This window comes from Saccopteryx bilineata, chromosome 5 (assembly GCF_036850765.1).
Source record: "Saccopteryx bilineata isolate mSacBil1 chromosome 5, mSacBil1_pri_phased_curated, whole genome shotgun sequence".
Lineage (NCBI taxonomy): Eukaryota > Metazoa > Chordata > Mammalia > Chiroptera > Emballonuridae > Saccopteryx > Saccopteryx bilineata.
Window position 1 is genome coordinate 114,908,846 of NC_089494.1, and position 12,243 is coordinate 114,921,088.

At 44.8% G+C, this 12,243-nt stretch overlaps 1 protein-coding gene across 3 annotated transcripts in view; it reads left to right on the top strand.

Moving 5' to 3' along the window:
- STEAP3 (STEAP3 metalloreductase) overlaps window positions 1-11,877 on the top strand; it is a 65,650-nt gene extending 53,773 nt beyond the window's left edge. For all 3 annotated transcript variants that reach the window (XM_066280719.1, XM_066280720.1, XM_066280718.1), the window contains exon 5: window positions 9,253-11,877. In XM_066280719.1, coding sequence (XP_066136816.1) covers window positions 9,253-9,534 — 282 coding nt within the window. In that variant the 3' untranslated portion in view covers window positions 9,535-11,877. The remainder of the gene's footprint in view (window positions 1-9,252) is intronic.
- The last annotated feature ends 366 nt before the right edge of the window (window positions 11,878-12,243 follow it).

Consider the following 12,243-nt stretch of genomic DNA (forward strand, 5'->3'; position numbering starts at 1 on the left):
CTCTTCTTGGAAGGTCCTTGGAGGAATGCTTAGGACTGACACACTGCCAGCATTAGAGAGGAGAAAAGGAATCTTACTTATTGGCTACTAATCCTCATGTGTTGCATACCCAAAGCTAGGGTTTTCCTGTTCCTGCCCAGAGTGTCCCAAGGTGCATGGTTTATCCACAATTAAAACAGACTGCAGGCGGCTGCTCTCACCAGACAGTCGCTCCCTTAAGCAGCCACAGATTACAGGCCGGGCTCGGCTGCCCAGGGAAAGCCAGAGGATTTGGGTTTGGCAGCCACACTCTGCTTTACATATTGAAGAGTTGAAAAGATAAATATGAATGTCCTCCTGCCACTGTGAGGCCAGGGGGGTTGGCAGGCAGGGAGATGGGGAGAAAGGCAGAGCTTCCTTGTGGGAATCAGTTGCCGGCATCCTGTTCACAAAAACAAATGCTCTGTCTCCTCCGAGAGTGCTGATGGGAGGAGGAGCTGTGAGTGTCCAGGAGCCTGGTCCTGGCCCGGTCCCCAAGGACTGGTAACAGCCCTCCCGAGCCTCTTGTGAAATGGAGTCAGTGCTCTACAAGGATGCTGTGAACCATGGTGAGACTTTATGTGTGAAAAACGGTAAAAAGCATTTTGTTATTATTCTTAGGGTATGTGGCCACATTTCCATTATCCCTGACTAAGCTACCCATCAGCTATTTCTGGGTTAGTAGGAGACAGTGAGAGAAGGGTCAAAACACTCTGACCCTGGGAATAAGAATGGTCCGGGTCACTGTTTGCAAACTGCGACTAATAAATCATTGGTCGTCATGAAGTCCATTTATAGCTTCCAGCCAGCTTTTTAAAACATGGCATTGAGTAGAATGGTAAAGAAAACATCAGAGTGTTTTGCATGTTGGAAGGATATGTTTTTTAAAAGTTGTGTTGATTCAGTAAACATATATACACATATATGGTATGCCTGGTTGCATACCAGGCAGTAATGTCAAATGTGGTTCTTACTGTGAGCCACCATCCAAAAAGTCTGAAGTCACACAGCTATCTTGGAGAAATGCAGATGCACAGGCTCACCACTGACCGATGGAGCCCAATGACTGAGGGTGGCTTGGGATGGCTCTGGAAGTCGGGTTTTGCCAGCTCCTTGGATGACTCAGGTGTGCATGGTGCAGTCAGTGTGTGGCAACCTCTGGAGGAGGAAACAGATTTGGAGATAGCAACCTGGATTTCAGTCCCAAGATCACCACTCTCCAGCCTTCCACCATTAGATGGTTATTTTTAGCCTCTGAGAACATCTGTGTCCTCACTTAAGCCTATGTCACCTCCTGTGGTCACTGATAGAGTTGAGCACATGTAAAGGTCACAAAACCCAACAGCGGCTGTATGATTTCTGAGATAAGCTGCAATCTTCTGCAAAGTTAGCACTACCAGTGAGGAGCAAGCCAGACCCCGTTTCCTTCCCCTGCCACACATGACTGCAACAAGAGATGTCACAGTGCTCAAAGGACCCAGCCTGACCCTTTGGTCTTTACTGATTAATTAGCTAAAATCCATCAAAATAATACATTGATTATATAGAAGTGACTTGTGCTTACATTTATCCTTTTGCTCCTAAGACCGTTTTCAAAGTGTTAAATGGGGGAGGAGGGTGTTTGGGTGGTGGTGGTATTGTTTTGATTTGGTTTGGGCTGTGCTGACTACACCTAATTAAGCCAGTTAAATATCATTAAATAGAGAGTCCAAGATGGTGGAGCAGGTAGAAGTTACATTCACCTCCTCCCATGACCACTTCAAAATTACAACTAACTAAATTATAGAACAATCAACCTGGAGAACCATCTGAAGACTAGCTGAACAGAAGTCATATAACTAAGGATATAAGAAGTCATGTCGAGACTGGTAGGGGGATGGAGACACAGAATGGACTGGCACCACACCCATGTGTGGCAGTTGAGAATATGAAGGGATGCCTTAGCTGCCGAGGTCCCCCCGGGAAGTGGAAGGTCTCAGCCTCATGCTGAGCTTTTCTAAGAGGCCCCAGAACCAATATACCTGATGGCTGACCTCAGACCATGACAGAGTACCACCTGATTGATCCACAAGAAGCACACCCAGGCCCTGGCCGGTTGGCTCAGTGGTAGAGCGTCGGCCTAGCGTGCGGAGGACCCGGGTTCGATTCCCGGCCAGGGCACATAGGAGAAGCGCCCATTTGCTTCTCCACCCCTCCGCCGCGCTTTCCTCTCTGTCTCTCTCTTCCCCTCCCGCAGCCGAGGCTCCATTGGAGCAAAGATGGCCCGGGCGCTGGGGATGGCTCTGTGGCCTCTGCCTCAGGCGCTAGAGTGGCTCTGGTCGCAATATGGCGACGCCCAGGATGGGCAGAGCATCGCCCCCTGGGGGGCAGAGCACCGCCCCTGGTGGGTGTGCCGGTTGGATCCCGGTCGGGCGCATGCGGGAGTCTGTCTGACTGTCTCTCCCTGTTTCCAGCTTCAGAAAAATGAAAAAAAAAAAAAAAGAAGCACACCCAAAGGGAGGTCTCAGCAGGTACCAGACCCTTCTGGGACAAATTCCACTTTGTGGGGTCAACTCACACATAATAGCTTATACACTGTAGTCGTGGCCTATCCTCACAGCCAGTCAGCCTGAGGATCAACCCCACCCACAGACATGCTAACAACAATCAAGTATCAACTACAACAGGAGGGCCCATATAACCCACACAAGGGACATTCCTAGAGTGCCCAGCTCAGGAAATCAGGGATATTGAAGGAAGTAACTGAAGAAGATACAAATAATGGAACCATATAGTATGCTCATGAGTAGGAAGAATTAACATTGCTAAAATGTCCATACTTCCAAAAGCAACCTATAGATGTGCCACTGGACCCCACTGGACAACTACATTAGGCCACCATGTCAAGACTGGGACACCTACCTTATACATAGAAAAAAAACAGGAAGCAAGAAGAAAGAAACAGAGAAACATGGCTCAAATGAAAAAAGAGGATAAAACTCCAGAAAAAAGACTAAAAAAAGTAGAGGCAAGCAATCTACCAGATACAGAGTTTAAGACAGAACACTGGTTATAAGGATGCTCAAGGAACTTGGTGAGAACTTGAACAAAGAGATAGCAAGCATAAAACAGGACATAAAAACCATTAAAAAGCCTGACCTGTGGTGGCGCAATGGATAAAGCGTCGACCTGGAAATGCTGAGGTAGCCGGTTCAAAACCCTGGGCTTGCCTGGTCAAGGCACATATGGGAGTTGATGCTTCCTGCTCCTCCCCCTTCTCTCTCTCTGTTTCTCTCTCTCTCTCTCTCTCTCTCCCTCTCTCTCTCCTTTCTAAAAAAATGAATAAATAAAATAAAAATAAATATTTAAAAAAAAAGTTAAAAAAAAAACCATTAAAAAGAACCTTTCAGAAATAAAGAATACAATAACTGAAATGAAGAATACACTGAAAGGAATCAGCAACAGATTAGATAAAGTAGAAGATTGAATCAGTGATTTTGAAGACAAGGTTGCAGAAAACACTAATCAGAGCAGCAAAAAAAAAAAAAGAATTAAAAAAAATAAGGATAGTTTAAGGGACCTCTGAGACAACATCAAGCTTAACAACATCTGTGTCATAGTGGTACCAGAAGGAAAAGAGAGAGCAATAGATTGAGAACCTATTTGAAGAAATAATGACTGAAAACTTCCCTAATCTAGTGAAGGAAAAAAACACATAATTCCAGGGAGTGCAGAGTGCCAAACAGGATGAACCCAAAGAGGCCTACACCAAGACACGTCATAATTAAAGTGGCTAAGGTTAAAGACAGAATCTTAAAAGCAAGAAGAAAAAGACAGTTAACCTACAAGAGAACTTCCATTTGACTCTCAGCTGATCTTGCAACAAAAACATTTTTGGCCAGAAGGGATTGACACAAAATACTTAAAGTGATGGAAAACAAAGACCTATGATCAAGACTACTCTACAAGGATGTCTACTTTCAGCACTCTTACTCAACATAATATTGGAAATCCTGGCCACAATAATCAGACAAAAAGAAATGAAAAGCATCCAAATTAAAAAGGAAGAGGCAAAACTATCATTGTTTTCAGATGACATGAAATAGAGAACCCAAAAGATTCTACCAAAAAACTACTAGAACTGATAAATGAATTCAGTAAAGTAGCAGGAAAAAAAATCAATTGCATTTTTATACACCAATAATGAAGAGAAGTTAAGAAAAAAATCTCATTTACAATTGCATAAAAAAACAACCTAGGAATAAATTTAACTATGGAGGTAAAAGACCTGTACTCAAAAAATTATAAGACATTGAAGGAAGTAACTGAAGAAGATACAAATAATGGGACCATATAGTGTGCTCATGAATAGGAAGAATTAATGTTGCTAAAATGTCCATACTTCCAAAAGCAACCTATATATGCAAAGTAATCCTTATCAAAATACCAATGACATTTTTCACAGAACTAGAACAAATAATTCGAAAATTTATATGGAACCACAATGGACCTGAAATAGCCACACCAATCTTGAAGAAAAACAAAGTTGGAGGAATAACACTATCTGATGTCATAAGTATTTTATTACTATACTACAAGACTATCATAATTCAAAGAGCATGGTACCAGCATAAAAAACAGACACAGGTCACCTGACCTGTGGTGGTGCAGTGGATAACGCGTCGACCTGAAAATGCTGAGGTCGCCGGTTCGAAACCCTGGGCTTGCCTGGTCAAGGCACATATGGGAGTTGGTGCTTCCAGCTCCTCCCCCTTCTCTCTCTCTGTCTCTTTCTCCTCTCTCCCTCTCTCTCTCCTCTCTAAAAATGAATAAATTTTTTTAAAAAGTCAAAAAAAAAAACAAAACAGATACAGGTCAAAAGAACAGAGTAAAAAGCTCAGAAATAATCCCACGCCTATATGGTCAATTAATATATGACAAAGAATATGAGAACCTACAATGAGGTAAAGACAGTCTACTCAATAAATGGTATGGGAAAAATTGGACAGATTTGTGCAAAAAAATTGAAGTTAGACCCCCTTCTTTCACTATATACAAGAATAAACTCAAAATGGATTAAAGACTGAAATGTAAGACTCAAAACCATAGAACTCGTAGAAAAAAAACATAGGCAGTAAATCTCAGACATTCTCATAACAATTTTTTTTTCTGATATATATCCTTGGGCAAGGGAAACAAAAGGAAAAATAAACAAATGGGAGTACATCAAAATAAAGTTTTTGCAAAGCAAAGGAAACCATCGACAAATCAAAAAGACAACCTACTGATGAGTGGGAGAAGGTACTCACCAATGATCAACCCAATAAGAGGTTAATATCCAAAATTTATAAAGAACTCAACACCAAAAAGCAAACAATATGATTAAAGAAAATGGGTAGAGGACTGAATAGACACTTCTTCAAAGAAGACATACTGATGGCCAACAGACACATGAAAAGATGTTCAACTTCACTAGTCACCAGGAAAATGTAAATTAAAACCACAATGAGATGTCACCTCACACCTGTCAGAATGCTGTCATCAATAAATGAACTGCCTGACTGGTGGTGGCACAGGGGATAGAGTGTCAGCCTGGGACACTGAGGTCCTAGGTTCGAAACCGTGAGCTCGCCAGCTTGAGCACAGGTTCATCTGGCTTGAGCACAGCCTCACCAGCTTGAGTGCAGGGTCGCTGGCTTGAGCATGGGATCAGAGACATGACTCCATGGTGGCTGGCTTGAGCAAGGGGTCACTGGCTCAGCTTGATTCCCTCAACCCCATCAAGGCCCATATGAGAAAGCAATCAATGAACTAAAGTGCCACAAGTATGAGTTGATGCTTCTCATCTCACCTTTCCTGCCTGCCTGCCTGTCTCTCTCTCTCATGTGCATGCTGAAAAAGAAATATACATATATTATTGAGGTAAAATATCCATAATATAAAATTTACCATCTTAACCATTTCTAAGTATACAATCAGAGACACTAAGTACAATCAAAATGTTGTGCAACCATCACCACCATTCGTCTCCAGAACTCTTCATCTTGCAAAACTAAGACTTTGTACCCATTAAATAAAAACTTCCCATTCTCTCCCACCCTCCTTCCCCTCACAACCACCATTCTATTCTTTGTCTCTAGGGTTTTGATTACTCAAATATCTCATAAAAGTGGAATCAAATAGTATTTGTCTTCTTGCAACTGGCTTATTTCACTGAGTGTAATGTCCACAAGGTTCATCTATGCTGTAGCATGTGTCAGAATTTCCTTCATTTTTAAGGCTGAGTAATATTCCAGTGTGTGCCTATGCTATATTTTGTTTATCCATCTGTCAATGGACTCTTGGGTTGCTTCTATATTTCAGCTACATGAATAATGGTGCTGTGAATATGAGTGTGCACATATGTCTTCAAGATACATACTTTGAATCTTTCAGATGTATATCCAGAAGTGGAACTGCTGGCTCATATGGTCATTCTATTTTTATTATCCAAGGAACTGCCATACTGGTTTCCATAGTGGCTGCATCATTTTACATTCCCACCAACAGTGTACTTATTTCCAACATCTTCACATCCTCACCACAACTTACAACTTTGTTTGGTTTTTGTTTTTTGATAGTAGCCATACTAATGGGTAGCTCATTGTAGTTTTGATTTGCATTTCCCCAATGATGAGTGATGTTGAATGTCTCTTCATGTGTTGATTGGCCGTTCATATACTGTAATTTCTTTGGAGAAATTTCTATTCATTTCCTTGTCCTATTTTTGAAGTGGGTTATTTGGCTTTTTTTGTTGTTGTTGAGTTTAGAAGATCTCTAAATAGTCTGGACATCAATCTCTTAACCAGTACATGACTTGCAAATATTTTCTCAATGCTAGGGACTTTTGAACCCCAGTCATCTTCCATATCAATAAATCAGAACCTGGAAAAGATTGGTGTGGTTTAGAACATGCTAAGAGATTTGGAATTTTTGATAGACTCGTCTAGAAGTGATAAGAATTTGGTTACATGTCACTCACAGTCAAAGAGGCCTCCATTTGGGGGCTGACCATTAACATGACATACAGAGTAACTGGTTAGTGTCACACAGCCAACCATGGCTTTTCCCAACTGGCTGTGTTGAACCAGGAAATTGTTAAGGAGGAGATAAAAAGATCCTTGCTCTGGTCACAAAACCAAGAACAGCCAGAGATGGCTGGGAAGGGTAGAGAGGGACTCAGGATCTTTGGCAGCTAGTATTTTATTTGGGGTCAAAAATGCTGTACTTAGGAATCTGTCTGTGAACTTATAGTGGATAGGCATTAGAAAATGTTTATTATAATTATTTTTAATAAAAGCATCACAAGTAACTCTTACAAAGTATGTTCTTCCACTTACTGAGGTTTACCGTCTTGGTGTTTGTGCTGGTGTGGGAACCAGCAAAGGTCCTCCCACACTAGGGAGGAGGGAGAAGGAGACATTTAGTGTCAGACCCACTTAGAAATGTGTTCTGAAGGGAGTACAAACAAGGCAGTGCCTCAGCTGAGCCCCTGGGCCATTGCCGACAGGTTGGGCTGGAAGGACATCTAAGCAGCCCAATTGCAGCTTCTCTGTGGAAAACTCAAAACCAACCTATAAAGAGGACCTTGAGGTATCATCGTGCCATATTTCAATAAAACCTTTGCACTGTATCCTTGGAGAAAATGTAAATGTGTTCATTGCATTTTCATTCATTATGTAATAGCAAACTGCTGCTGTTTTTCATTATGTATAAACATAGGTCTCCCCTGCCCCATACCTCTCCGTGGCTCCTCGGTGCTTAGAGAATCCATCAGACCTGCCCTGTGCCTCTCCTCTCTGCCTCCCCATAAAGCTCTAACCTTGGTGCCCTCTCCCCTCCGTCTGCCTGCCTCCTCTGGAGGCTGGAGAATGCTGGTCTGCACAGCGCTGCTCCCGCATCTCTGACTTCAGCGTTTGGAATCGCTTCTCACAGAGGCTGAAGAAGTGACTTGCCCAGGGTCATAGCAGCAGTCAAGACCAACACCAGCAGTAGAATTGGGGGAGTGAGTCACTTGTGGTCCACAAGAAACCAGGCATGCAGAGGATTCCCCAGCTGGGGTTGCGGAGCGGCACTGTGCAGCTGTTCTCACAGGAAGTCATGTGTGTAGGCACTCGGAGATGAGCTAATCTTAGCTGGAAGTGACCCATATGTGGCTTAAGGGTGGGGTGCTTCCTTGGAACGTGGCCTGGACTTTTTGATTAGGGTTTGCAATGGTCTGGATTTCCCTGTGGTCTTTAACCTCCTTCCAGGAGAGAGGGTAATTTCCACCTGGTGCCCATGAATCAGTGTGTGGGCAGGAGGTGAGGTACCAGCACCCACAAAGAGCATCTGTGCGATGTCCTGGGCTTTATTTACAGTGTCAGGTCACCCAGCCCTCAGGCCCCAGTGGTCACCTTCAGTACTGAAGCCACGTCCATGTGTCAAGTCCATGTTTTACTTGTGTTTACCTTAGGCCAAATATTATCTGTGAAATTAAGATTTTGGTGTGCTGGTAGACCCTTGTTACTCTAATACACATGAAAACATACATGTTTAAAATATTATTATATATTAATATTAGTATTAATATATATTAATATATTGTTATAATACATGTTAAAATATTTTTAAACTTCTTTGAAAACCGGAAGTCCTCTGGCAAGCTGGGTGAAAGAGAGGAGATTAAGGAGTACAAATTAGTAGTCACAGAATGTTCACTGGGATGCTAAGTATGGCATAGGGAATGTGGTCAATATGTTGTAATAACTGCATATGGTGTCAGATGGGTGCTGGATTTATCTGGGTGATTGCTTAGTGGGTTAGCTGTCTAACTACTGAATTATATACCTGAAACTAATAGAATATTGTATGTCAACTGTAATTGCAAAATAAAAAATTATATAAATAAAAAAAAAAAAAACTTAAGTCCTCTGGCAGCCACCAAAGGTACACATAACAGTTATTTTATTGAATCCTCGTGAATCTATTTATCCTTATATACTTTCAGGATGGGAGCATTAGTCCTGTTTTTCTGCGAGGGAAAGGGAGGCTCTGAGAGTTTAGGTAGTGAGAAGATCATGCAGAAAGTGAGTGGCAGGGCGGGATCTGAACCCAGAGCCGTGACTACTAAGCCACACTCCTTCCTTCCCCTCTGCCAGGCAAGCAGTGAGCCATTGGAATCCTGTGTCTGTCAATCCCCTGGCCCTCACTCCAGACTTCTTTCTTCTTCCGCAGTCCACACTGGGCTTTGTGGCCCTGGTGCTGAGTACCCTGCACACGCTCACCTACGGCTGGACCCGCGCCTTCGAGGAGAGCCGCTACAAGTTCTACCTGCCTCCCACCTTCACGCTCACTCTGCTGGTGCCCTGCGTCGTCATCCTGGCAAAAGCCCTGCTCCTCTTGCCCTGCTTAAGCCGCAGACTCTCCAAGATCCGGAGGGGCTGGGAGAAGGACAGCACAGTCAAGTTCACACTGCCAATGGACCACGCCCTGGCCCAGAAAACGAGCCATGTGTGAGGGGCTCGCACCTGGCTCCAGAAACCAGATGCAGGCAGAAGGATGCCCTGAGCCTGTCAGGGTTTGTTTTTCTTGATCATGCAGTATGATGTGGTTTGAGGTCCGAATTCCTGGGACTCAACTGTATTTGATGATATTCAGAATGATACACACCTGTGTGTGATATATAAGTTCATATATATTTCATATGTATAACAGGATTTGCAATTATACTTATTTAGCTAAAGTGTTGAGTCCCTGAGTTTCCAACTTGTAAATTTAAAAGGAAGTGCCAGCTGTTAGAGAGCAGCGATTCACGTTATTGTGGCATTTGCAGACACAGTTTTTGCACAGAAAAAGCAATGAGGGGCTTGCACATTGGTGGAGTCGGTCCATTTGTGCCTGCCACTCCCGTTTTGCTACTTTCCCAAGGCTTTTCCAGAGCTGGGGTTCTTAGGGGGCAGGGAAGACAGGAGCTCTGCCTGGAGCCTGAATCCATCAGACTGCACCAGGCCAGAGTCACCTGTGAGGAGGGGGTGCAGCGTCTTCCCTGACCATCTTTGGCTGGAGCTGGAGTGGGTGTGGTGGGGGGTGGTGTCTGTGCCCTGGGAACCAGTTGAAGGCCCTTCCTTTGCCAGATACGGGGTAGGGAGGGGGTTTGGGCCTGAAGCTGCTCCCCCGAATCCTCCTTAAGCCAGGGAGATTATTTTTCCTTACAGTCAGAAGTCACCACTGTGGCTGCAAATCGATCCTCCTGTGGGAGTGTGAAGTCACCTCCTTCCCGGAGCCGCTAATGAACCCCTTCTTGAGAACAAGTGTAATTCCTTCCTTCCTTCCTTTCAGTTGGTAATGACCGTTCTTTTGACCACTGTGCCTTCTCACTTTTAGATCATTAGTTTGAATGTTTCCAGGAAGACATAGAGCAGACCCTCTACCAGTCCACAGGGGAGGGTCACAGCCTAGCCTTTCCCGGGACCCCACCCAGGGAGCTCCTCATCAAATTGGTCCTATGGAAAACACCAGGGATCTCTTCAAACATCCTCTGCGGCCACCAGGCAAAGAGCCTTCCTTCCGAACACCCAGAACACCACGTCGGTCCAAGTTGCTCTTAGAGGAGGGTTATGTTTCAGAATAACTGGAGCATCTTTCCACCAAAGCTACAAACTTGAAATTCTGCTGCCCCAGAACACAAGAGGCTGGACCACAGCAGGGCCGCAGGACACGCGCCCTTGAATCAAATGCCATCCCTCACTGATTCATACTGAAACTGTTTTCACTTCCCCTGGGAACAAAGAGTTGTTCTCCACTGAGCCCCCCGAGCTCCTGGCAGAAGCAAGGTGATCTGTCATTTCCACAGAAAGAAGCACCGTGAACACAAAGAGGTGAGATCCTGATGGAAGAGAGCAGCGAGCCGCACACTGAACTCTGCTCTGAACGGGGCCTGTGACGCACGCTCATATTTCTTAGGTCTCCTGGGCCAAAGGGCATCTTGGGATGGAACAAATAGAATCTAGCCGGCAGAGGCTGAGCAGAGAGTGCTGGAGGGAGGGGGGCCTTCATGAGCTCATGGCTGTGGAGCGCATCTGGGTCCTTTAGTGAAAAGGAAATAAAACCAAGTGCAAGATTATCTCATTAGGCCAATGACTGATGGAGGGGAGGCAGTGCTTCCTGCAGATGTTTTACTACGGCCACTCCAAGGCTGAGCAGCAGAAGCTTGTCTCCTAAATTGGCGCTGATGAAGTGGCAGCAGTGATCCTTAGAGAGTCTCTCTGCAGAGGAGGCAGTGGAAGCAGAGGTGTCAGCACTTCCTGCTGACAAGCAGCAGGGGAACATGGCAGCTGGAACCCACCCAGGACCACCAACACCAGTTGACATGGGCTGCCTTCCTTCTACAAGCCTTGCTGGGCCTGGGGAGTATTTGTTATACCAAAGATGCTGACACAGCAAAGTTCCATACACCCCCCCCCTCCCCTCCCACATCCTGCTGCAGGTGCTCCTTAGGAGGGAGAGGATGCCAAGGAGGGTGACAGGAAGGAACAGGTGTAACAGAGAACCTGCCACCTGCCAACTGGAGGATTAGCCCATAAAAGTCAGGGGTGCTGTGGGCTTGGCCTTGACCCTTTGCTGCTGCTCTTCCCTACCTCATCAAGCAGCTGGCAACAGCACCCTCAAGAGGGTGAGTCACTCCCTTAGAGCCCAGGAAATTCTGTGTCTCTGGGTACAAAAGTGCCTGAACCAACATACTCTGGGAATCCTAAATGCCATATGAGAGGTTGATGTTTAATATAATATTATACATATGCCATCAAAAGAGTCTCATTCTTACCTTGTAGAGCTTGTCTAAGAAGCAGCAAAAATAAATATCTACCCTTCTGTGAATTCCAGGCTTTTATTTCTGTCATGTCAATCACCTGCCCAATCATTCATCTGCTCATTGGCTCCACAAGACTAGCTGGAGCTCGCTCTGAGTCAGGCCACAGGCAAGGGGAGCACACCATGACCTGGGCTAGAGCTCACCTCTGCAGAAGGGCAGGCGTGCAGATCTACATTGACAGGCCATAATGAGCTTGCAAGATCCAGGTCAAAGTATGGGGTGGGGGAATGTGAAAGGAGCACCCAGGACCTGCAAAGGGGCTGGGAAGGCTTCCTGGAGGGAGCAATGTCTGTGCTGTGGTCCAAAGGCTGCAGCATTGATGCAGGTTAGAACAGCAGTGCTTCAAGAACTGTAAT